Source organism: Equus asinus, chromosome 9 (genome assembly GCF_041296235.1).
Source record: "Equus asinus isolate D_3611 breed Donkey chromosome 9, EquAss-T2T_v2, whole genome shotgun sequence".
Taxonomy (NCBI): domain Eukaryota; kingdom Metazoa; phylum Chordata; class Mammalia; order Perissodactyla; family Equidae; genus Equus; species Equus asinus.
The window spans coordinates 59,335,341-59,360,645 of record NC_091798.1 but is presented as its reverse complement, the minus strand read 5'-3'; the positions used below and the strand labels follow the sequence as shown (position 1 = coordinate 59,360,645).

Here is a 25,305-nt window from a genome sequence, read left to right as displayed (position 1 = left end):
AAAGAAAAGACTTTTCCAACAGAATAACGCCATCACCAAGTCATACCACACAGTGCTTGGCAAAACAGAACAAAAGTTGAAAGTAAATCATGAACATTAAACAGAAAAATAATTCACAGCAAAATGGAAATTAAAATCATAAAAATCATGGTAAAAGGAACATTAAGCTACATCTTTTTTTTTAATTTCTGCATAACAACTCATTTTCATTGCCCCATCAAATACATAATCAATTGTCAAAAATCAAACTTGAATTTGACAGGGCAAGGCAAGGAGTTCATAGCACAAGAACAGTGATCATGTTAAACACCCATGCAGTCACCTCTGCCACCATTGTCTGACAATCTGTAGACTGCTTCCAGCTTTGTCAATATTCATAATAAGACCCAAGAGAATGAACAATGCCGAATTTGAAAGTGATCCGTCAAAGTGTTAATTGGACTCTTTGAAAACCTCCATCCCTTGGGAGAGTTAAGGACTGGAGAAAATTCACGCCACCCATCTCTCGAAGTGAAGAGAAAATGACTGTAACCAATGGCTGGATGTTTGGTTGACATATTTAATGCCTTACTGGAAAGGCTGTTTGGTTTTTCAGAAAGTTGCACTGGGCAAACACAAAGTGATTTTACTGAGTTGTCTCTTCTTGAGAACTGGGCCAAGACTAACACATCTGCAGGCTGGAGCCACACATAACAAATAATGGCACACGCTAGGGCTTGTGGCCTGTTGTGACGGTTCCATTCCATCACCAACTGGCCTGGTGCTTTCTCGGGATGGGGGGATCCCTCTAACTTAAGGAGGCTGCTGAGACAAAACCACTTTTTTTTTATTTTTAAGATTTGGGACAGGGTATATTAATAAATTATAGAACAGTAATAAAATCAGTTAAGCTTTTTGCCCAAGAACAAGTTAAAAGGGCTCCATCGTCACATTTCGGCTTGACACATAGAGCAGCAGAGGGAATGGCACTCTCAGGAGATGAGACACAAAAAAGAGGATGAAAATTTAGCGTGTGAGCCTGCCTCGAAAGTCTTCTCTAAAAGTAAAGATGGAACTATGGATACAGAAGACTCTAGGGGAGGACACGCTAGAGACTGTTGTCCAAGGGTCACTGCGGCTGGTCTGCCATCGAGACTCAAATTCCTGCTTGGATGAAACTCTTGAAAACATATAGAGGTAAACAATTCTGAATGGGGGGAAACAGCTCGCAACATAACTGGGCTTTTCAGTCTCTGATTTACAAGACTGTTTTTTGGACAAGTAAAGGCCTCTTTGGTTGCAGCTGCAACTAAAGTAGGATGTGTTACCAGAAGCAGCGAATGGTGAGAAAAGAGAGGACATTTCCTGTCTCTAGTTGAGCAAAGAAAGCAAGGGAGAATTTGGGACAGTTCACAGTAGAATCCCTTTCATTTAGAGCAGCTTCCTTTCCGTTTTAAATGCACAACAATTCTGCTTGATTAAATAACATATTTTTGTTTGAGCTGTTGTCCTCTAAGGGCAATTACAGTACGGCCCAGGACCACGGCTTTATTCAAATTCAGCACCACGCAAGAGTGAGAGATGCTACCAGCCAGAAAAGATTCTTCCCGGCTATTTCTCCATTCACTGATTAAACAGGCCTTGACTTCCATTACATGTGCTTGCCAAAGTCCGCACTGCATGCCATCCCACGATGGTGGGAAAAGAGGATCCAAACATCACAGAATGAGCTAAGAGGAGTGGAAAGGGATCTCGGGAGCCAGCATCTGCTTGGGGCCAAGCCACACCTCTTTGGGGCGGAGGAAGCCGAGAGGATGTGTTATTTGTTTTGTGTGGTTTCTCCCTGGTTGGGGAATGGTTTAGGATCAAGCCTAGTAGAGAGGACTGAGTTGCAGTCTTTTTTGAGAAGCTTTCAGTCACAGTCTGTTGGAGGTTCCTTAAAAGCTGCTATGATTCAGCTGGAAGCAGTTACACAGTCCTCCCCACTTTTCCCTCCCTCTCCCCCCAGAGGAAGAGGCATTTCCAAGGCCTTACCCTTCTTGTCTTGGTGATTATGGGAAGACACTGCCCCCAAAGAGTCTGTGCTGTCAGGTGAATCGAGCAGATCCTTCCAGTCCAGCATTCCTCCCCTAGACTCATACCCCTCTTGAGCCGCCGAATCTGACGTGGTGGTGCTGGGCCAGAGGGAACTGGAGTGCCCTGTTTTCATCACAAATACAGTTAGGGAAAACATCACTGGGGACACCCACATTCCCTGTGCTCAGAGGCCAGGAGGAGGGCCACCCAAGCTGGCTGTAGACTGAAAGGAGATTGCCTTAGAAATAACAAGGCTAGCGGATGGGTTTCAGCAGAAGACCCCTTGAACTTGTAGGTAGAGGATGAAGGGCCAGATCCTATCTTTGCTGCTTGCTGAGTAAGCCTTGGGGAATCACTTAACCTCTCTGGGCCTTGGTTCTCCTTGTGCATAAAATGGGGATGATGTCACTTACCTCCCAGTGTTGAGAGGATAAAGTGACATAATGGTTGAAGTATCTAACAGTGTCTGCCACATAGTAGGTACTCAAGAAATACTAGTATCCTTCTTTGGTATTCCCATATCAACTCTGACAGCAGAATGTGTCCACTCTGGGGACACCGTTTGTGACTGATGGGGCAGGTCTATGGTAGTGGGCGAGCCTCTCCCCCATCACAAATAACTCAGCTGTCCAGAGCCTTTCTCATGGAGCCTTTCTCATGGAGGGTGTGTCTAGTTTTCAGCTGCAAGTCAACTTCACAGGCATTCTTCTTTCTGGGAGTAGTGACTGCTTTCTAAAAGGACCTGCTTCCACCTCCTTTTCCCTGGAACGGAGCCCTCAACTGCTCCATGTTGTTATGGCTGTGCACTTTGGGTCTCCTTCTGACAAAGTCAGGTTCATGGTTTCATGACTCACACTTGTGAGAGGTTGTTTTTGAGGGCTCGCTCACTGATATGATCCCCATTGCAAAGGGAAAGCTTTATGAGCTACAGAGTAGCCTACCATGATAATGTCAGAATAAGGGTGGCTAGGCTGCAAGTCACAGCAGAAACTCTGGACATTTCCTGTGAATACATTCCACAGCTTTCCTCCCACAAGGTGAAATGCAGATTGTGTCAGGTGTTTTGATCTGAACTATCACAATGATTTAAAGCAGCCCCACTACCTGTTCTCTCTGGTAGAAATAAAATAGAACCTTTCTGTGATTTTCAAGGAGAGGTTTTGGCTTATTAAACCATCTTATAGCAACCTCTTGAACAATTTTTAAAAAGACAGCAGGGCAACTACTGTGAATGTGTAGTTGATGCCTTTGGTAGAAAGTAGGACAGATTCACAAGTGGCCTTGGGTGTGATCACCATGTATGTGATAAATAAAATACTGGCAACCAGAAAGAAAGAGTAGAATGAAGAGTGCACTGCATTCTTCTTTTTTACAATATTATTGAAGTGGGATTCCCAGGAGACTTTAATGCTGCAAATTACAAAGTATATATAAAAAAGATAGCAAGGAAAAGCAAGCCAGTCAAGTGGCTCATCTAAGCTATAACGATCTTTATGGAAGCACCACATTTAAATGCTACCGCAAAGCTTTGGTACCATGTAAGAGGCCCCTTTCCGTGTGGAGCTTTTTTGGCTCCCACATAGCTTCAAACACCCGCTTTGTTGCAAATAGTCTGGTTCATGTTCAATTGCTAAAAACACGTTCATTTAAAACTCAAGAATGCTTGCTTCTAGACTTTGTGTTTTTACATTTCGGGTTTCACATCTCATTTCATAATACTGATAAGAGAACTGGTAGGAAAATTAACCTGGAATTGGAAATACAGAATTTCTTTTACTTCCTTTTTTGTTATATTGACGGCTAAAATAGAGCCTCTATTTTCTACTCTTGAATTCAACATTGCTCTAATAAAATATATGGTCAACCTAAGAGAGAATTCAGCACCCAGCATAAGCAAACAATTAGAAACAGCTTTGTAGGGAGTCAGAAAGGGGGGAAGGGAAAAAAAGAACCTCTCTTCTAAGTAGTAAGAATTTCTTTTACCTCAATTGATATACATTTTGAGCACTTTCAATTTAACTGTGTTCAAGGGGCAATTTTATGGTAATGCCATAAGTATGGTTTAGGGAGAACATTTCTTAATACAGTAATCTAGGGGAAATATATGCCTAAGGGACACATTCTCTGTAGAAAGATTTCCTGGCCCATATGCTGCAAAGACATGGAAAACTCATTGGTAATGGAAAGCTATGGCTATGAGAGGAAATTAATGTGGACCAGATGGTAGTTAGGTAGGAAAATGTTTTACACAAATGTGAGAAATCAGCTCCTTCCTATTGCTGAAGTGTTAGTCTAATACCCACCACATCTCCATTTTCTATATGTAAATCTAGAGAAACTATGCATCTGATGTACTCCAAAGAAAAAAAACAGAGCAGCATGAGCTTTGCAGTCTTTTAAACTTATGTTTGAGGAGAGGCAATACGTGTCACTCGTGAAGCAGTTGGAGAAAGCAATACTTGACTCTCAAAAGTTTTAGGACCACCATGCCAGAGCACCGGCAAGCAGCAGACCATAGTTTGAAATCAAAGAGGTGTATTATTATTACTTCTCCAAGCCTAAAAATGTTAAAAGGAAATCACTTATATTCCTTCTTAGAATCTGATTCTACAGGCTACATTATTTTTGTGCATTCCCTAAGAGACTTTGTAACCATAATAAGACTACAAAAATAGGCAATCAGTCGTGAATATGGTATTTAATGTCAATAGATTTGGAATCTGTAATTTTGTCTTGTTAATCCAATAAGAAAGGTCCTATTTTAGTCAATAGAGCTTATGATGTGTTATTCTTACAATATACAAAGAAATAGATAGATTTTAAAAGTTAACTTTTATATGCATTGTATCGTTTCTCTATATCTACAAGACTTTGTGATTCCAGAGGTTAGAGACCCTTCAAACTACTCTAACCTAGTAACAATGATTGTAGCCAATTAGACACAAAAAAGAGACACTAAATCAATACAAGAGAGGAAGAGAGAAGGGAAATAATCAGGGTCCAATTCACTAAAAAGAGGTTCTTCCACATGCAAATGGTGTTGCATAGAGATTTTGCCAAGCAGAGAGTTTGCAAGGTTTATTGAAATGATCTCTTTATCTGAGTTAGACAGTTTTGGTTTTGTAGTTTACTCTATGAGCCTACCCTCAGTCACTAAACTTTTTACGGGGACATAGCTAGAAACAGTGGGTGCATTCCAGACTTTGAGGTTGGCTTCCTAGTCTACATCCATGCTCATAAAAATGTGGTCCTTCTTTTTTTTTTGGGTGAGGAAGATTGGCCCGGAGCTAACATCTGTTGCCAATCTTCCTCTTTTTGCTTGAGGAGATTCGCCCTGAACTAATATATCTGTGCCAGTCTTCCTCTGTTTTGTATGTGGGATGCCACCACAGCATGGCTTGACGAGCAGTGTGTAGGTTGGCACCCGGGATCTGAACCTGTGAACCCCAGACTGCTGAAGCAGAGCATGTGAATTTAACCACTGTGCCACTGGGCCAGCCCCAAACATTGGTCCTTCCTTTGATGGTATAAATACAGCACCCAGTCCAGTGGCAAATAGTAGGCACTCAACAAATATTTGCTGATGGATGAATTAAATCTATTCCATGTTTATTAACTCCAAAATAAGCATCTCTTACAATAGTTTGTGAGGAGAAAGTCTCCTGTGTTTTTGTAAGTACTGTCTGGACTAGCCCTCATTTTGATGGTCAGTTAATCATCTTACCACTTCACACTGGATAGATTTAGCCTGAAATGGACAGGATCATTAGTTGAAAGGAAAATTCCAACTCTTCTTTAGTTTCATCACAGAAGCCACTGATTAAGAGCTGAGGGCGAGTGGTCATTGTCCTTTAAAGTGTTAATATGGAGGAATTAATAAGTTTCTTCCCTTTTGTAAAGGAAATAAGAGACATCCATAGATTGGAGAGTGATTTTTGTTCATAAAGAGCATCTCACGGTTTAATTATTCTATCTATATGAGAAATTACCTGGGAGTTAAAATTGATCTTAGTATGACTGATGAATGCTGGGGAGGTTGCTAGTTCAATTAGATTCAAGACCTGAATTTTTCAATATCTGCTAATGATTATTCAATTATAGGAAATCATTGCAAAGTATGATATTGGAGAAGAGCAGATGCTATGTGGATTCTCTTTCTGAAGGGCAAGCTAAGCGAGATATTTGCCTCCTGAGAAATTTCTCTTCCAGTTGTTGATGTTCAATATTCTGGCTTGAATCATAGAGGAGAGAATGTTAAAGATGGGCAAATTCTGTGGGCTCATCTACTCCACAATGCCTCACTTCACAAGGGGGACAATCAGGAGAAAGCAGGCACCATTTTCCACATCTGCACAGCTCTATTTTATAAGATAGTCTTTAGGACTTTCAAAGAAAGGCTTTTTATTTATGCTAATTAGACACAGGGACTAAGAGTTTACATAGAGCTATTAAACACATTTGTGGCCATCTTCAAATACTTCCTTGAATCCTAAATCTACTTGCTTTCTTTTCTTTCTTCTTTTTTTCCTCCTCTTTATTTTTTCCCCTTCCTTTATGACCTACCTCTACATTTAAAGACTGTCCTAGAACTGTTACTGTTATATATCTTAAAAACAAAAACTATAAAATGTCTGCATATCAATGAAACTCACAGTCCCCATTATAATGCAGAAGCTTCTATGAATAGAATAGAAGCTTCTATGAAACATATGTTTTTCATACTAGATTTAAAAAACACATGAATAGTTTACCCTAATAAACATTTGGGGGAACTTTGAGAAATGGAAATGGAACATTTCAACTTATAAAGAGCTCAGAATACTCTGTTTGTGGACCTAATGGCTTTGTTTAATATAGTGTTTGTATTTCAGAGCAGGAACAATGGGATAAATCCTGTTTGCCCGTCATTTCCACTGCGTCACCCTTCCTTGTATATGTTCTGAAGAAATCTCACTGAAAATATGTCTAACTACTCATACTCTTTGTGAGCTTAAATTTCAATGGCTAATTTCACGTTACAATGGAAAGTTCTGGCTAGTAAGAACTTGGGATCTGCACCCTGTACAGATTTCCTCCTGCAGAGGGGATTGTCCTGAAAGTCAGCATTCTGGGAAATGGTACTCTGTCAGTAAAGGAGCTATGGCCTATTAGTTATAAGCACTATCCTTTTATCTTGGATATACTTATGGCCAAAAGCCATTTCTTCTCCCTCAAGAACTCATTAAATATATTCACCAAATTCCCTAAGGTTGGCATATTTCATGTTATGTGGATTAAAAATGTAGGACTCAGTCTCACATGTCAACTGTTTCATACAGGCAGAGTGATTTTTGAGGCATCATGAAATCTATAAATAATTTTAGTGAATTGGGGCCCTGAAGTAACAAAGAATCTTGTCCATGATGTTTAGGGATGAAAACTATAAACTACCACGAGATGAGTGGTTGAAGAATTAAAAAAAAAAAAAAGAAATCCATGAACTGACCATATACTGTGTTGTAAGACATTTCATGATCTGGTAGAGGAGTTGAAATGTCTATAAAAAAATAATGAGGATAAAAAAATTAATTAAAAAAGAAACCTAAGGTTTGGAAATACTCAAGAGGATTAGTGAAACAGGATTTCCCAAGTAGCTTTTCATTGACATTAAATTATGAGCAATGTCTTCCTTACCATTCAGTGCCACGAAGGAATCTGAAAGACAAAAGGGAGAAGAAGCTTACTTAATGTTTAACAGTCTGCTCAGTGTGACTTACATGATAAGTGGAAACAAGCCAATACGGTACTATGCTAACATATGATCCTCAATACTAAGTAAGTACTTCTTAATTCCTACTTGTAATATGAGATGCTATATATTCAGTCTGATTTCACACCCCTGTTTCTCTTCCCAAAGTGAGTTTCCTCAAAGTCACTGCCTTTGTTGCCAAGAGGCAGAGAACAAGCAAGAGTTAGTAGAAGGAGTGGTAACTGTGATTTTACGTGATTCTGAGAATTTAAGCCCTACTCTATACAGAGGGATGTGTATATGGATAAAATAATGACATCTGGACCACTTTTTCCTTTTACCTCCTCTCTCATTTCATCCTCACGACCATGCTGTGAGGAACTGTCCAGTATCACAATGTTCTGAACTCAGCAGAGGTTTTAGTTAGGAAATTAAAAACAAAAATAATCACACACACACATAGGCAACATACATATGTGTGTGTGTGCTGTGGGTCTGGGTCACATCAATGATTCCTCAGCCTGCTACTCAGCTTCTGACACTGGCTCTTTATGATTTCCTCATTTCCCCTTAAAATCCTGTTAAAGAGTCATTGTGCACCAATTTTCTAAATCCTCTGAGTGCCTATATATGAATAGGTAAGTCTAATAGAAGTGTTCATGCTCCAGCAGGGGCACAGGCAGCAGAGAAGACACTTGGAAAGGCAGCAGAGGGGCAGCCTTACCTCCTGCCCTGAGCGGGCACCCTACGTGCCTCAGCAGGAGTGGGGTTCAAGGTTAGGGAGCACATGAAAACACAGAGGCTTGACTGCTGAGATGAAGGAGTCAGTCACTGGCTTCGGACCTGAGGTTCTCTCCTGTGCTAGAGACAGAGGCTTCCTCAGGTTCCTCCGCCCGAGGACACAGGTGTGGTGTGAGCCTACTGGTGCAATGACGCTTTATACAGGCAGTAACAAACATTTTCACATTTTGCATATATTTACCTATTCAATTCACTTCATTTTTTCTACAGATGCCCATACCACTAGATCATAAAAATATGAAGAAAGTTATTTACTAAACTCAGCTAATTAAGTTCACTCACATAGACACACAAACCAACACCTATTTCCCTGAAAACGGAACCGTAAGGCACTACAATATGATTAAGATCCACCAATCAGGGGCCGGCCCGGTGCCTCAGCAGTTAAGTTCGCATGTTCCGCTTCAGCGGCCCGGGGTTCGCAGGTTCGGATCCCAGGTGGGGACATGGCACCTCTTGGCACACCATGCTGTAGTAGGCATCCCACATATAAAGTAGAGGAAGATGGGCAGGGATGTTAGCTCAGGGCCAGTCTTCCTCAGCAAAAAGAGGAGGATTGGCGGCAGATGTTAGCTCAGGTCTAATCTTCCCTCCAAAAAAAAGATCCACCGACCAAACATCAGATTGTCCCATAGCACACAAGTAGCACAGATCTTTTGGTGATGACACTGTCTCCTATACTAATTTCTTAACTCACAAATTTTGTGTGTGAAGACATAATCAATAAGAATATATAATATATAACATATATATATTATATAACAATATATAATATTTTCAAACAAAAAAATATGTGGCAAAGAATTTGGAGATGAGGCTGCCTGTCGCCCTCTTTATATGATTATATCTGATCTCTAAAAAAGGTAAGGTAGAAAGTTGAATGGCACCTTCAAGCCTGAAATTTCAGTATTCATGGCTCAAAGATTTAGAGTTATATCTATGATTTTCATTATAGAATCAAATATCAGGAGTGATATAGTTTCATTCCCTTAGGAGAGATTTTTTGGTGCCATTTTGAATGCAAGCTTCTTGAAATTCATCACATATAACATTTAAAACACTGCAAAGTAAATATTTTCCAAGAGTATGGCATTATTCTCTAAATTAGCATTAATAAAGCATTTTCAGGAGAATATTGCTATTACTCAGATCACAGGACAACTAGAAAGAATTTGGGTCAGAATCCTTTATATAAAGTTCTGACTAAAATGTTACCATTTAATAACTTTTGAAATCAACTCTGAGATTAGCCTAGTAAGTTAATTTCTATAAAAAAGTTATTTTGGGTCACCTGTACTTAGTGGGTTCTTTCTAAAATGTTTTTTCTACTGCAAATGGTAATAGACATAAATCTAATTTAAAAAATAATTACTTTTGTCAACTGATATGTTCAAGGAGAATAAAACAGTCCCATTCAATTAAAAAGCTAGAATTTTTACAGTGATCAATCTTTCTATTATTTGGCTAAAAATTACAGTAAACAGTAGTTAATAATAAAAATAACAAAAACTGTGGCTCATTTGTTTGTCTGTTTTGCTGAAGAAGATTTGCTCTGAACTAACATCTGTTGCCAATCTCCCTCTTTTTTTACTTGGGAAAGATTAGCCCTGAGCTAACATCTGTGTCAACCAATCTTCCTCCACTTTATATGTGGGTTGCAGCCACAGCATGGCTGACAAGTGGTGTAGGTCTGCACCCAGGATCCAAACCCATGAACCCAGGCTGCTGAAGCGGAGCGTGCCGAACTTAACCACTGTGCCATAGGGCCGGCCCCCAAAACCGTGGTTTTTTAATGGAAACACTGATATAACTTACTGCTCTGCTATAATTAATATCCTCTAGAGTCAATCTATTCCCCACAGCATTCTAATAATGAAACAGGGGCCAGCATTTATAGCAACAACATTGACAACACTGGCTTTAAAACATACTATTTTCTTTATTTGATATTTAGAAGATGATGTCTGTTATTTATGCATGTTTTAGCACCAGCTGCACACAATTCCACATGTGGGCTAATGTTTCTAGGCCATTTGATAAAAGCATCTTTGCCCAAAGATAAACATGGATAAAAGCTTTACTTACTGTGACAGTCCCCCAGGCCATCTGTATTGCCACGCTCTATGTCCTGTTCAAAAGTCAGTCTTTAAAAAAAGGAGGGGAGAGAAGAAAGACAGAAACAAATTCAATAATATGAGTCAGTATTCCAGAATGAGTCTTAAGTTTCACTAAAGAAACTAGCACAGTTTGAGAAACTGATCACAAGATGCGAAAAAAGGAGATGATAGCTTGAAAATTTCTCTCTGAAGTTTACAGAAATGAGTCTTAAACATGAATTTCCAAAGAAAAGCCATGGTTTAAGCAGTTAATTCAAATATTAGTTTGTGGATTATTTATATCCTTCTTTTTCTCTAATTCCCTGAGAATTTCTTAAACATTTAAAAAGTTTAAATGTTAACATACATTTCTTATATAAGTGATTTAGAAGTCTATGAATTAAAAAAAATAGGTCTTTTCCTCTCTACTTTCTCTTTCATATCAACTCTTACCTTCCTAGACCTTTATCTGTTTCTTTGCTTAGAAATAACTTGTATAACAGGGTGTTCAAAGGTACAAATGGCTGGTGGATATGCACGGCCTGTGAAGGTGACAGGACATGGTGGTGCATTTTGCTGAGACCACTCAGGTATTTCGTTTGCTCCCAGCCCTACACCCCATCCTCAGGACTATTACCCTCACACTCCTCTACATGCTCACTTTTATTTCAAATCCACTTGGTCACCATTGGGCTGTACAGGCTTTATAACAATAAGACCAATCTTAATAATATCTATTTTTATTTTTAAAATAAGCACACTGGAATCATCCAAAGGAATACTAGCCTTTTTGGGGGAAACTGTGCTTTGTCCCACAACATAATTGAAACTCCCATTTTTGCAGCTGCCTTCAGAACTTATTTATGAGCCATATAGGGACACTATTTTGAAAGTGACACCTTGATCTAATAATCCACCATATTTGCTTTCCAATGCTTTTTGCTGTGGTAAAAATCAAATTCAACTTCAAAAGATAAAGATTTCTAGTGGTAATGAAAATCACTTCCCAAGGAGAGTTCCACATGTCTTCAGCAATGAAGTATGTAAGGAGATCTTTAAGGGAACAGTTTTGAGATTCTCATATCAAATTAAAAAATTATTTTTAAAAATCAGTCTCATTACCTTTGGTCTCAACTTGAATATAGAAAGGTCGTTTCTTAGTTTCCCTCACTTTGCTTTGTGATCCTTTCTCTTTCACTCAAGGGTTCCCATGAAAAGATGTAAAGCTCTAACACTGTCTTATGTCAATATTGCTACTTGCAAATTGCAAAGTGATCTAATGATATTTAGTGAGTCAATGCTTTGCATTAGTCAAACTTCCAGGTCAGACTTTACAGTTATCATTACTTTACTTATAGGAATACCTTCCCTCAAACTATGCAGGTGGTGGTCATCAATATACCCTTCTGTCTGTTTGTCTAGCTATTCTAAAATGGGGGAGGAGGCTCAGAGTGATGTGAGGATGATTCTGTTCCCCCTTTGGATCTGGGGAAGTTGAAGGAATGCCTAAGAAAGAACTGTGCTGCCATACGGTACCTTCCTCGAGTTGCCATAACCTGTCTAGGGCATGCACTGAATATTTTTCCAAATGTTATTTTGGATTTCACATCTACTCAAGTAAAAACAAAAGAAACCTTTTAACTAATGCCATCTAAGCATTTAAAGCCAGGCTAACAATTTTAAGCACCAAAATCACAGGCAAAGTAGGCTGGCCTGATCTAGCTGATCTTCTGGAGAACTGCCAAGAATTGATTGACTACCTAATGAGTAATAGGGTCAACTGTTCTTTAGTGCAGGAGGAAGGTTTATTAGATGTAGACACCATGCTTGCAGTACAAATTCATCGCTTAACAAATGCTCTGATTTCTTCTCAGCCCTGTTTGGTCAATTAGAGGAGCCAGTTTTGCTACAGCTGGACAAACCACATCACTAATCTAATTGGTACCCTGTTGCTCCTTTTCTCTGCTGTTCTCGCACCACAGTGATCAAGTCTCACACCTTCTTGTCCCTCTCTCCAGGGAATACTTAGAAGCCCACTGTGTTTCTTTTCTCTGTGTTTTTAGTCAGTCTGAGGATGGATGATTAATAAATTGGAAATCTGCCACATGTGATGCTGGAGTGCTCTGTGAGATGAGGAAGGGAAGGAGAATGCCTCGCAGTCCCACTGCTGAGGTTTGTGCACAGAAGACCATGTGGTGGTGGTGTGTGCGAGCACGATTAGTCATACATCTAAAATGCATAGCCTCAAAAGGCCACTTTACCCTCTCCCACACCTCAGGCTCCTTACCTGCTGCCGGGTGACAGGTGGGCACAGGAACCTCCTTCCTTTACCCACCCGCAATATGGGTCTCTGGAGGCGATACAGGTTCTGCAGGAAGAGGATGACCATGAGCTACCTAGGATTCCTTTCTAAGCACTGTGGACTTTCTAATGGTCAATGAGGCAACATACATACTTTTTACACTTCCCATGTCGTTCACACCGGCCAAGGGGAACTTTGATCACACAGGTGGAGAATGCAACATACAGAGAACTGCTTGCTTTGTCCAGTTGCATGCCCATAATCCTCTTGTCTTCTACTCCATCATAGCTACACCTAATTTTATAAGGCAAGATAATATCATTAATAGGCTCTCTTGGGTCAGTTTTCTTTTTCCTGCCACCACCCTCACACCCACCTGCCAGCCCACAATGTCATCTTTTAATCGATGTAATGAAGATGAAATAGATCCTATGCTGCACGTACACACACACATATACACATAAACATACATATATACATGTGTATCTATATAAACACATGCTTTATTGGCAAGGAGAAAATAATGCTTTTTATGTATTAAAAGATTTTTACAAATAATATTAAAAGTCATCTAAAAATGCATAAAACCTAAGTCTGGCATGACTTTCTCTGAAAGAAAGGGATCACCGTAACATAAATAATTACAAAGAAAGAATCAAACATTCTACGCACTTTTCAGGGTTGTAAACGCTCATCTCCTCCAGGAAAAGGCTGTCATTTAGGAAACCACTGTTTCCTATCCTGGCCAAAAACTTCAAGATGATTCCCTTCTCTGATCCCAGGAAAACCACAGTGTGATTCTGATAGGGCCCAGCAGCGGTGTCCACGGCAATTTTGGTCAGGCGGTATCTAAAATGACAGGATCACATTTTGTATCTCTTTGTTGGTCTATCATTAAACTGTCCCCTTTTCCACTTCAAACAATTGTGACATAGCTTTCTAGTAATAACCTCAAGAAAAATATATGCACATGAATAATGCTCTCAAGCTGTTCTTGTCCTTTATTTCCATATGCAGAGCATTAGTATGGCTCCAAGGGGAGGAAGGAGGTATGTGTGTGTACAGGCCAAGTTCCATAATAAATAGACAGTCATAACCATCTGAAACCACTCAGCAATTGTCCCTTCCATGAGCAACAAGGAAAAGCTGATGTCTCCTATGAAGAGGGGAAGAAATAATGAGTGAACTCATTTAACATTTCATTTAACACTGAAAAGAAAAGCAATGGCTACCATTTTTCCATACCCTTCCTCTGAGGTTCAAAACCTTGTCAACAACATGTCAGATTGGAAGGCTTTCCGATTGCATGGATAGGGGCTAAGAGTTCTGAAGGATGGGGAAATGGAGTGCTGATGTCACTATTAATAAACATAAGAATGTGCATGACAAACAGGATCCATTTAAAGCCAAAGGTGAAGGGCATCACTCCTGTCACAAGCCTACGAGAAGTCCTATTGGGCATCCTCTTTCTCTGAAATCTCTCAGTCATTCAATACTCCTTAGATATCTATTTTTCCTAAGCACAATGGCAGGAACCAGAAAACATGGGCCCTTCTGCAAATTTTATATCGTGGTTTCCATCTTATGGGCAACAGCCATTATAGTACTTTCATATCTTTCAATAAAGTCACTGTTTAAAAAGGGTGGTAAAGTTAATTAACATTTTGTTTGATGACTCCCACAACTGGATAGCACTTGGGAAAGCCTGTGGAATTGTTTGGAAATAAGCTCCAAAATAAACACAAGGAGGACTATTTAATGCTGTCATAGATTTCTAATCAGCTATCCCTTCTCTGTTGGCCACCACTTCAGATGCTAACAAATGCTCAAGTATGAATCCTTCGTGCTGGTATACTTGTGCAAATGCTCCATTTGTCCATGCTCCGTTTGACAGCTAACAACCCAGGGACAGGGCTCACATGGAATCTGCAGCATGTTTGCGACCATATCCAACCAAACAGGTATCCATATCCATTGATTGATTCTCCTTTGCTGTTTCTTTCTTTTGCACAGATTGAATTAATGGGCTAACCTGGAAGGAGATATCTCTGTTTCCTCTAATTGCTGGCATGTATCCAATTAGCCTTAAAATATCAGAACTCTTCTTACTGGGAATGTAGTCATGGAGGTTTGGTGGCATCCACCCAACCGGCCGGCATTTCATAACTGAATCGCTGCCCAGGATAACAGAAGATGTTTGTGGCATTTCAAAGCATGATCCACCGAGAGGTTCTATGAGCACAAGATGGAGTAGGGGAAATCCATTTAGAACATAGTTTGCTTGACACCCACCTGACCATTGTCCTCAGGAACCATGGCCTGTTGATTATGGAAGGCACAGCCTCATCCATGAGCGGGTGCGTTTTGATGAAGTTCAGGGTATCATCAGGAAACTCATTGGAGGTTGCATATTTTTCTAAAGAGGATGAGCCAGCACAGCAACCTGGCCTAAAAAGAAACAAAGGGAGGGAGCTGGTTTCATGCCTTATGGCAAATTCTTTGAATGAACTGCTTCTCTAAGCATCTGGCACGAGGGAGAATGTACTGTAGGCTGGGAAGAGGAAGCTGAACAATGCACAATGCCACCAAATAAAATCCGCTTAGATTTCCTCGGGCTGCCTCCTCATTCCACCCCGAGGAGGAGCCTCAGCCAGGGCAGTTCAGCCTTGGCTAGGGGCAGCTTGGCTCCCCTGAGAAGCACAAACACACCCCATAAACGGTGACTGAGCTTGAAACAAATGAGGGAATGTGTGGTTTGTACATGTCCCAGGGACTGCTCTACCTGTACTAAAACTGTGCTAGAAGTTCTTGAGGCATTTGCTCTACAAAAGGAGAGAATTAAGCTGACTTTTTCACAACATAGAAAACAAAGGCATTCAAAAAGCCGCCAGCCAGCATACGTGCCAGCAAGACTCGATATAACCATCTTTCATTACCGGAGGGTCAGAGAACATTCAGGTTTTGTTTTTATTGTTGTTTTTGTTTTTGTTTGATTTGGGCAGCTATGAAAAGCCAATTACACTGAAGATTCTCTCCTGGAAGACCATTTCTTGACTACTGAACAATGACAATGAAAATTCATTTCTACAGGAAATTTTATGAGTTCAGGAGTCAAGGGACATCTCAGCAAAGTCAGATCGGGCAAAGACTGATGCCAATCCTGTCCAGACACCTGGTTTGCCTGCTGGTCCATGAGAGGAAATTGGACCCTGACAATGCTGCCGTGATCTAGCCCCAAGCACACGCTGTTCCATGGCACTAAGCCAGCCGGCCCCCTGAAAGCATCCTGATGTCTGCAAGAGTGATGAGGCAGGCAGCTGGAAGGCTGAGGATAAACATGCTACCACCAGGAGAAAATCACTTAAAGTATGTGGCCTGCTGATGGCTGACACCATCTTTACACATGAAGGGGAGCATATTACATAAGTACTCCCCGAAACCTCATTCCTCAGGCTTAAGTCCTCTTCCTGCTTACCTAGAAGGTAGCTGACAATCCCAGGCAACATCTTGGAGAATCTATCTGAGGTTGTCAGGGTGTGCTCTTTGCACTTAGTCTGCTCTCCATAAGTAACAGAGTATGCATGTGCCAGATAATTCAGGTGATGAAGACCACTGGGCTTTCTCCCCTGGGTATAGTGGTTCACATTATCTAAGTTAGTTCAATTAAATGAATTGGGCTAGGAATTTTGTTGGGAGAACTGGATGCTGGAGGAGAGTTGGAAACCAAAAAATTAAGAAGACATCGGGCTTCCATCCAGAGGGCACAAATTCAGTCTAGAAAGCTGGGCAGATAGGGAGGTTTCTATCTAACTTAGATTGCAAATGCTGTAATGGAGGTATGCAGGGTTTGCCACATGAAGAGTGCAGACACAGGGTTAGGGGAGTTTCATCCCGTCCCAGTTAGAAAGAATGAATTAACTGGTTTAGTGTGAGGATTTGAAGGAAATTACATAGGACCAAGAGATCTCTGGATTGTCTCTGGAAGATAGGTTCCCCATGAAAGCCATCTGGGACACAGTTTGAGGAGCGGGAAATCTGCACTGCATCTGGACCCAAAGCAGATCAGAACCTGGCAGACCAGAGACATCCTAAGGGGCCATTGTACCCTCTGGTCTCTTCTTGCCCATGGCCTGGAATCCTCGACTCAGCTATAATCCAGCCTGGTCACAAAGTCCAGAGAACACAAGTTATATTTCACATTTTATTAGGGTTTAAAGACATGGGTCTCTGTAAAATTGAAGGGAAGCAGGGAGGAGTGGTAGAAATAATCTACCCAGCTGTGTGAGTTTGCACAGTAACTCTCTGAACCTCAGTTTACTCAATTATAGACCATTGGGCTGGCTGGACCAGATGCTTCCTATCATCCTAGGATCACCTTGGACAAACCACAGATATAGAGGTAAGCAAGGACTGGCGAGCCATTGTTTGGAATATACTGAATACAACTATAGGGAACGCTGAGTTTTGGTTAAGTGCATGAAGGCAAATGACTGCACAGGCTTTTCTGTTGTTCCAGCATTTGTATTTACATGGCTAGCCTGGAGGACACTGGTGTGCAGTTCACAGGATGTTCATTATCAGAGCAGCAAGCTGCACCATTTCTACAAGTTCCGAATAGCCATATAAATATTTGCATGTACCTGGGCTTAGGCACTCGTTCATCAGGAACTGGTGTCCAGGTGGAATCTGGAGACTTCTGTTCTTTGAATCTTCCAGTAAAAACATTGGCAATGTCAAGCATGTCATAGGCACAAACTGCAGACCCAGGGATGCTGCAACATGGCATTTCACACAATGTTACTCACGCAACAGCTATGCATGTAGCTTGGAAAACATACTCCAGAAAAACTTTCCTATTATGGGCAATTGAAATTTAAGATTCATATCCTGAATTATAAATGTAAGGGAGTCTAGTGGATACAGAGAATGTTTCTGTGAATCCAATGTGCATCAATGGGCTTAAAGAAAAGGCAAAGAGAAAAAGCCTCTTCATGTCTTCATTACTTCTGGAACCACTTCCATTTATAAAGAAAGAATGGTTGAGCTGGTGATTCAGAAGTTTCACGAATTCCATAATATTAATTATCAGTCAATAACACAAAGATAAAATCTTTGGAAAACATTATGCATCTCTAATATTGTGAAAATTTGAAGTAAAAGTGCCCCTGCAGTTTGTATATTGCTTCTTTGAATTTGGTTCCTCAAGCCAAGGACTCCAGGAGTGAGAAGAGTGAGAATGTATGTGTGGGGAACCCACACATATTTAATGTTAGTCTGTGTACATTTCAATTTTTACTTCCTGTTTATTTGCATAAGACTAAACAATTTAAGTCTCTAAAGCACCGACACTTTGCAAATAAAGTGCTCTATTAAGTGCTAAATAATAATAATGACAGTAATCACTACCTATAATTTACATCCTTGCCTGGCACTCTTGGAAGGACTTGGGGATTTTTTTTAATCAATGGTGAGAAGGTATGAATTATTCATTCATCTGAGTACGCTGAACCCATGTTTGTTTTTGACTATGGTCGTTCCTTGATTTTGATCAAATAAATTGCAAGCACCAGCTGGCCAAGAGTTTTAATCAGGGTTGAAGGAGTGGGCCATTGCACAGCAGGAGCATCCAGGGCAAGACGCGGGTGCTTTGTAGTGTGGGAACATCATCCAGGGCACAGAGCACGACTGAGTCTTGATTTGGCAAATGTTGAAAGGATATGGAAATCACTTCACAAATGATTAGGAGAATTTTATGCCATCTTTAATTTCATAACACAATTATTGAAGTATTACTAATAAAGCAAGAAATATGGAGAGGATTAGAAAGCTTATTTAAAACAAGGTGGCAGGATGGATTTTAAAGTGTGTAGTATATAATATATATATATATATTTTTCACAGAATTAAGTATATAAGACAGTGATCCCCATTGGTTTTGAAATTTGAGAACCCTAGCACTATTTATTTAATTTTGTAAGACTTTACATTTTCCTTTCCTAAAAGTAATAGGTGTATATATTTACTTTAAATTTCAAGAAAAATAGGATAAATATTGAAGTAGTTTATGAGGCAAGTCATAATAACTAAAGATACCCTAGGATTTTATAATCTTCCCAAGGTCAGAATCTCTTGTGAAATCCCTTCTCCTTCCTTCCCTACTTTACTCCCTTCCTCCTTCCTTTCATCTTTCCTTCATTCCTTTCTTCCCACCTTCTGTTCATTCAACACATTTATGGAATCCCTAATCTCAAGCAGTAAATGCGCAATAAAAACCATAGAGTCCTGCTCTCTGCTGACTCACAGTTCAGTGTGTAGGAAAATAGCAACAACAACAGCAACAAGGATAATAATAACAACAAGAGCTACTCCAGGACAGTCTGGTAAGAGTAGTATTTAAAGAGGTGTGCACAAGGACTCATGGGAAGTGATTCAAGCTGAGACTTGGGGCATCCCTAGGGTTTCAATGGGCAAACAGATATTGGTAGGCTGGGAAGACTTGACAGAGAGCAGGGCATGAGCAAACACGGCACATTCAAAGAACAGATCTCAGCTGCAGTAAGCCTGGGGGCTGGAGGAGTAGATGGGCCAGACCATAAAGGGGCTTGCATGCCATTCCAAGGAGCTTGAGCTTCACTCCCAGGGTAAAGAGGAGCACCTAAAGGGTTTGAAATAACCTGACCTAACCATGTATGGAGGATGGGGTGGAGAGGGATGCAATCAGGGAGTAAAACCAGGGAGGGACTATAGATGAAAATGGGTATGCATATTCTTACCATTTTCTGATTTTACTAAAAAAATATAGATTCTGAGATTGCATAATTGGGTGTTTCCTAGGGGCCTTTTAAGAAAATACTTCAAACGGAGTACCTGTAATAGGCAAGAATCTACTACTGTATTATAATCAATCACAAAGTAACTCACCCCCTTGAAAGCAAACACTCTAGAAATGTGCTCTGAAATTCCACTAGTCCTGCATTCCCATGTACCAACACAGAATTCTCTTTCAACAATCCTAGATAGATGGGCTCTGAAGTATGAACAGTCAAGGCCTGAATTGTAATATCTTTTCTATTCTCAAGTCTGAAAACCCCTACAGATGGTTACAGTTACTTAAATCTAACCAAATACTTCTTGCTGCAATATAGGTTAATATTTTCATATATCTTCAGTGGGGAACTCTTGACTCTTGCCCTCCACATAATGGGGGAACATTATTTCATCCTTCAGCTTGCTCTAGTCTGGGCTCTGCCCAATTCTTAAGCACTTTTTTCTTAGTGCTGTCCTCCAATCGCATGATGTATGTGCCTGTCATCGAGGTACTCATCACGTTCTTAAAAGTCTTTGTAAACAAAACAAAACAATACATTCCTAGAGGAAGATAATACAGAACATCCAAAGTTCTACATAGAAATGAGAATATAATGTACGTATTTAGATTTCATGACCATGCCCAGAGTTCTGATTATTTTTCACACAACAGCGCTAGGACTCTAAGGTCTAGGAGAGCTGAGTACCAGGGAACCTAATGCCTGACTGCCTTCTATTCTTTAATCTCCACACATTTCCACTGTTCCAGGAACAATTATTAGTGTGTCACTTAATTGCTCAAAGTCTTAGCTTAAATAAATAGAAAAATAGGATGAATAGGCTGACAATCAGTATTTCTAGGTACACTGTTTGATGGCTTATAAGTCCCTATTCAAGCCTTCCAGAGCCAGACAGTGGTGCTGTGGTTGGGATCCAGGTTCCTCTGACAGGATAAAAACCAGGGTCCCTGAGGTGGGATGCAGATTGGACTCATCTGAATCCTAAATTTCACTGTGTACCATTTTAATAAATTTCCAATATTTTTACTTCAAAAGTTACCAGTCCAGTCATAGAAATACTAAAAATCAAATAGAATGGTAGATGACCTAGCAGAGAAAGGACTAAAATTCCTGAGTTTCAAAGCTGCCTGTTCCATCTACTGACTACCTGGACCAGGTAGTATAATTGAGTTCACTTTGCTCAAGTGTAAAAAGAGGGCAACAGTATTCAATTTCTAGGATTACTGGAGGGATTGAGAAATAACATATGAATAGTGTTTATATGCCAGGCATATAAATAGAAGATATTGTTACAATTTATCAATTACTTTCTCTAAAATCCTAATCTAATAATGCTTATAAGTGACTGTTAATTTATTGATGAAAACTGAGTGTTAAGTGCTTCTAGCTACAAGTAGCTAGTGGCAATTTTCCATCAGTTGCGCATCTTGTGACGAGAACCCGTTGGGGAAAGGAAGCCAGGAAGGACCGATTAGGTCAACATAGCCGGGGCATGGTTACCTGTTATAAGGTGTGGAAAAGGTTGCCAGAACAACATCACGGCCATTAATACGAATCACGTCTGTAACAGCCTGGAGTATGTTGAAATAAAAATGAGAGTCTCCGGGAACTGAGCAGTTCAGGCGAGCCTTGAGGAAAGATGTCCACTGTTTCTCCAGGACTCTTTGAGACCCTCCCATGTCATTCTTACAAACCTGAGCCACTCTTGGGAAAACTACCTGCAGAAGAAGAACACACAGGGAAAATGAAATGCACTCACTTTTCGAGGAGATCTTAGTAGAATTTGCCTTTCTTTGAAAATAGAAACAGAACAACAAGGTGCTTAATTTAATCTCATGTTTCTAAAATCAGTAGCCAAAAAAAAAAAAAAAAAATAGGGGGAAAAATTCAGCATTGGAACAGCATGTTTTAAAAGATAAGGCTGTGGCATTTAATACAGAGCCATAAATCCTTCAGGGGATCAGCTCCCAGCCACATAAACTCATTTCCATACAGACTGCTTAGCTTTTTATTTCCTCAAACAAAAGCACACTTTGTATGCACCATCTCTGCCGTCCTCGCTAGCTGCCTCTGGGCCTCGAATTTCATTCTCTGAATTCCTATAACTGTGCAAGCTCCCTGACGTTGAATTTGTGCCCTCCAACTTAGTGACCTTGATCTACTCGCTGGTAAAAATAACTGAAATGGACATCCCCTAAGTGTTCTTTTGCTTTTTTCACTAAAGACAAAAATCAAGACTCTCAGTTTGCTTAAAGATACTGGATATTTCCATTCTCTGTGGGGCAATGCAATCAAAAAGAGAAACGGATGAGTATACCTGGAAACCACATCTCAAGATACTTGAAACTCAGTACGAAATCAACCAAACATCTGTTGATTAAATTTTCAATAGAAGTATTTAAGAGGTTCCCTGTAATCCACTACTGTTCTGAAAAAGCAGACAGAGCTTCGAGGCAGCACTGTGTTTCACTTCCACCAACCTTTGGCTGGAAAATGATGACCTCGTCATTAGATTTATGGTTCCTATTTCAATGTCATTTGTAACAGCATTGGTCCAAAAGTGAGACATCCTCCTCTCTTACCTTTCCCATGGTGTTGTACTCCACCGCTATTTCCCTGAAGAAGAAGTAGATATAGTCTCCATAATCCACTGCTTGGACAAAGTATGGTTCTGTGGACAAATGGGTATTTTAATTGGGGATGTGTGACACGGAGTTAAAAGAACTTCAATACATTGCAACCAAAGACATGTTATTAATTAAAAGTGTAGGGCCATTAGACATTTGGTGAACACTAACCATTTCTAATGGCTTCACACATGCAAGTGCTGGTGATTTCAGAAAGCACTTGAGCCTACAAATTATATCTTTCAGAAGCAGTTGCGATAAACAATGAAGGATAAATGAGTTTTGCATATCTCTGTAATTTTATTCTCCACAATGGAGTGCCCATATTACAGAAAGGATTTTGTACACATCTCCTTGTCAACCCTGACTCATACAGGGTTATGAATAGCTTTTTTCCTGTTCCCCACCACCTCCAATCCCCTGTTCTCCTCCATGAATGAAATGTTCAGTTCTTTTCATGTGGGACTCTGAAATGAGAATTTGAGGCAGAGAAAGATGAATGTAAGTGGTCTATTGTAGTGGCATTGGTAGTTTTGTTAATACTCCAGAAACTCACAGGAAGTGAAAAAGGGAGGTAAATAAATCATTTGAGGCAAAAGATGCAATTTCCACCTTCTGGTCTGTCAGAAGCCATTACTAAAATGAAACTACAGTCTGGTCCATCCAGACTCTAAATCTCCCTCGTGATATGTATCTCCCCCCACCTCCCCTTTCTTCTTTTGTTTGTTCACCTTTCAACCATTTTGAATCATGCTTGACAGTCCGTAGGGTTGGGCTGTCTCCCAGACTCCGGTAAATGACTGCATCGATGGCAAGGAAGTCAGTCACTGTGGCCGAGTATAGTTTTCCATCTTAGAAGAAAAAGAAAGGTGAATGGGGAGGGAGCAAAAGAGGGGGCGTGGAGGAATAATAGAGACATCCCCCAGATTGCTTTCCTACATCAGGCAAATGAGATAGGACAACTGGGAAAAATCCAAGAGTCGCTGGGAAAATACTTGGCCCACATTCCTAACCATTTTAAATTGGGATCATGAGAGATGAAACATTTTTCATTTTTAAATTGCATGGCAATTTCTAAGCAGCAGCAGCTCAGGGAACAGGGTAAATGAAAAATGTTGTTTGCTTCAGCTGATTAGATGGACCTTGACTGAAATCTCAAGGCCAAGGCCCCTTGGACACTGCTGCTGCCACCACACCATGGTAAACTGGATTAGGTGGGAATCCAGGGAAAGATAGAAGCTGATTGTATCACCAGAAATTTTAAGTTCAAGCAGAAGGAATGGAGTCCTCAGACTGAACAGGTGAGGGGAGTTGCAGAAGTGGAGAATCACAAGCAAAAAGCTGATGAAACTGCTCCTTCTAACCCGAGAGTCTCTGCTCCTCTTTACCTCAGCCAGGACAGCACTAAGCCCTGCCAGTCTAGTTTCAATGAGAGAGACATACGTCAGTATTTCCAAAGTCATAAACTGAAAACGTTCTGACATACAAGATGCCAAAGCAAAGAAAAAAGGGGCAAGGGATAACACTGAGTTCAAACTGGAGCTTTCTTATGAATGCATGCTTTTTGGAGGGTTTGCTTGAGGGTACATCCAAAGGAAAAGAGAGTGAACAGGACTGAAGATTAATTCCTAAAACTTTTGGTTCTTTTCCTGGATTCGCAAACGTGCTACACACAAATAATCAAATGCAATGGTCTACAGTAGCAAAAATCTATGTAGATAAAAACAGAAACAATTATATTCAAAATAAAAAATTATTTCCTTGGTACATTTTTAATGGATTACATATCTTCATTAATTGTATGTCAAAGTGGCTTATGTACAATATTTAAGCTACTCTTTCAGTAGGTTTAAATATAAATCTGCTCTTTAATATGTACTCTTTAAGCTCTTCCACTTGTGGGATAAGTATAATGGTTTAAAAAAAAGATTATCCAAACATACCTAAGCAGAGTTTGTGATGTCTACCTTTGGTCTTAAAATAACTGAAATTCGCCCAGGTTCAAGTTAGAGCTGTCTTGCTATTTGCATTATTAACAGCCATGTGTTAAAAGTGTTGACTGTTTGAGTTAGATTTGAACAGCAGACAGCAACCTTTCTACTGACAAACACATATCTATAAAAGTCAAACTCGTATTACAGAATCATAGCCCCAGGTCATTCAGATATACCCTAGGAGGAGCACGGGGCAGTGGGAGGGTGGTTTGTGTGTGTGTACGTGTGTCTAAGTGTATGTGTGGTTATTCCTCCTGACCACTCTCCAGCACTCTTTTTGTTTGATATTCAACACTGGGTATCTCACGAGAACTTTTACTTGTAAAACGGAGCACTAGTCTGCCACTCTTGGTAATATGACAACCCTTCAGCTGCAGCAAGGATCTTCTATTAATAAGGGCTGAGCTTTTATGAGGTTTCAAATATTCGAATGACCACCTATCCAAATATACCTGTTGGAGGAGGAGGGGCTGTCATAGTATGGGTGCAAGCGGCTTGCTCTTTATAGTTCCTAGAAGGTTGGTGGCCTTAGTAAATACTCGGCCCATTCTCCCCTTTGTACCTCAGGCTACAATAAATCCCCTCTTTAGTTTACAGTTAAATTTAAATTCTCCCCTGCAGCCCACATCCTCCATGGTACTGACTAATGCAGGTTTAAATGCCAGAGAGGTGCTATATGGAAGCCAGGCACTTGAAAATATACTCAAGCATCTCTTTCTACTGGCCTTGTTCCTGCCCATGCTGATAAATAGGTTTACAAGACTTTGTGTTTCTTACAATGTTGCTTCCCACTAATACTGCGCTCTAACTTTGGGGGAGAACCCAAGAAACCTTTCCTTCTTAACCTGGCACAAGCCGATTCTACAATCTGTGAC

The 25,305-nt window shown here is 40.3% G+C and overlaps 1 protein-coding gene across 4 annotated transcripts in view; it reads right to left on the bottom strand.

Moving 5' to 3' along the window:
- SEMA6A (semaphorin 6A) overlaps window positions 1-25,305 on the bottom strand; it is a 126,915-nt gene that overhangs the window by 23,260 nt on the left and 78,350 nt on the right. For 2 of the 4 annotated variants that reach the window (XM_070517566.1, XM_070517567.1), the window contains exons 8-18: window positions 23,168-23,287; window positions 22,392-22,480; window positions 21,310-21,527; window positions 17,623-17,754; window positions 15,275-15,430; window positions 13,655-13,831; window positions 13,136-13,276; window positions 12,968-13,048; window positions 10,670-10,728; window positions 7,729-7,749; window positions 2,014-2,178 (exon numbers count right to left, since the gene is read on the bottom strand). In XM_070517566.1, coding sequence (XP_070373667.1) covers window positions 2,014-2,178; window positions 7,729-7,749; window positions 10,670-10,728; window positions 12,968-13,048; window positions 13,136-13,276; window positions 13,655-13,831; window positions 15,275-15,430; window positions 17,623-17,754; window positions 21,310-21,527; window positions 22,392-22,480; window positions 23,168-23,287 — 1,359 coding nt within the window. Of the gene's footprint in view, window positions 1-2,013; window positions 2,179-7,540; window positions 7,592-7,728; window positions 7,750-10,669; window positions 10,729-12,967; window positions 13,049-13,135; window positions 13,277-13,654; window positions 13,832-15,274; window positions 15,431-17,622; window positions 17,755-21,309; window positions 21,528-22,391; window positions 22,481-23,167; window positions 23,288-25,305 lie in introns of all 4 variants that reach the window. The other 2 variants (XM_070517569.1, XM_070517568.1) reach the window with 2 other exon arrangements.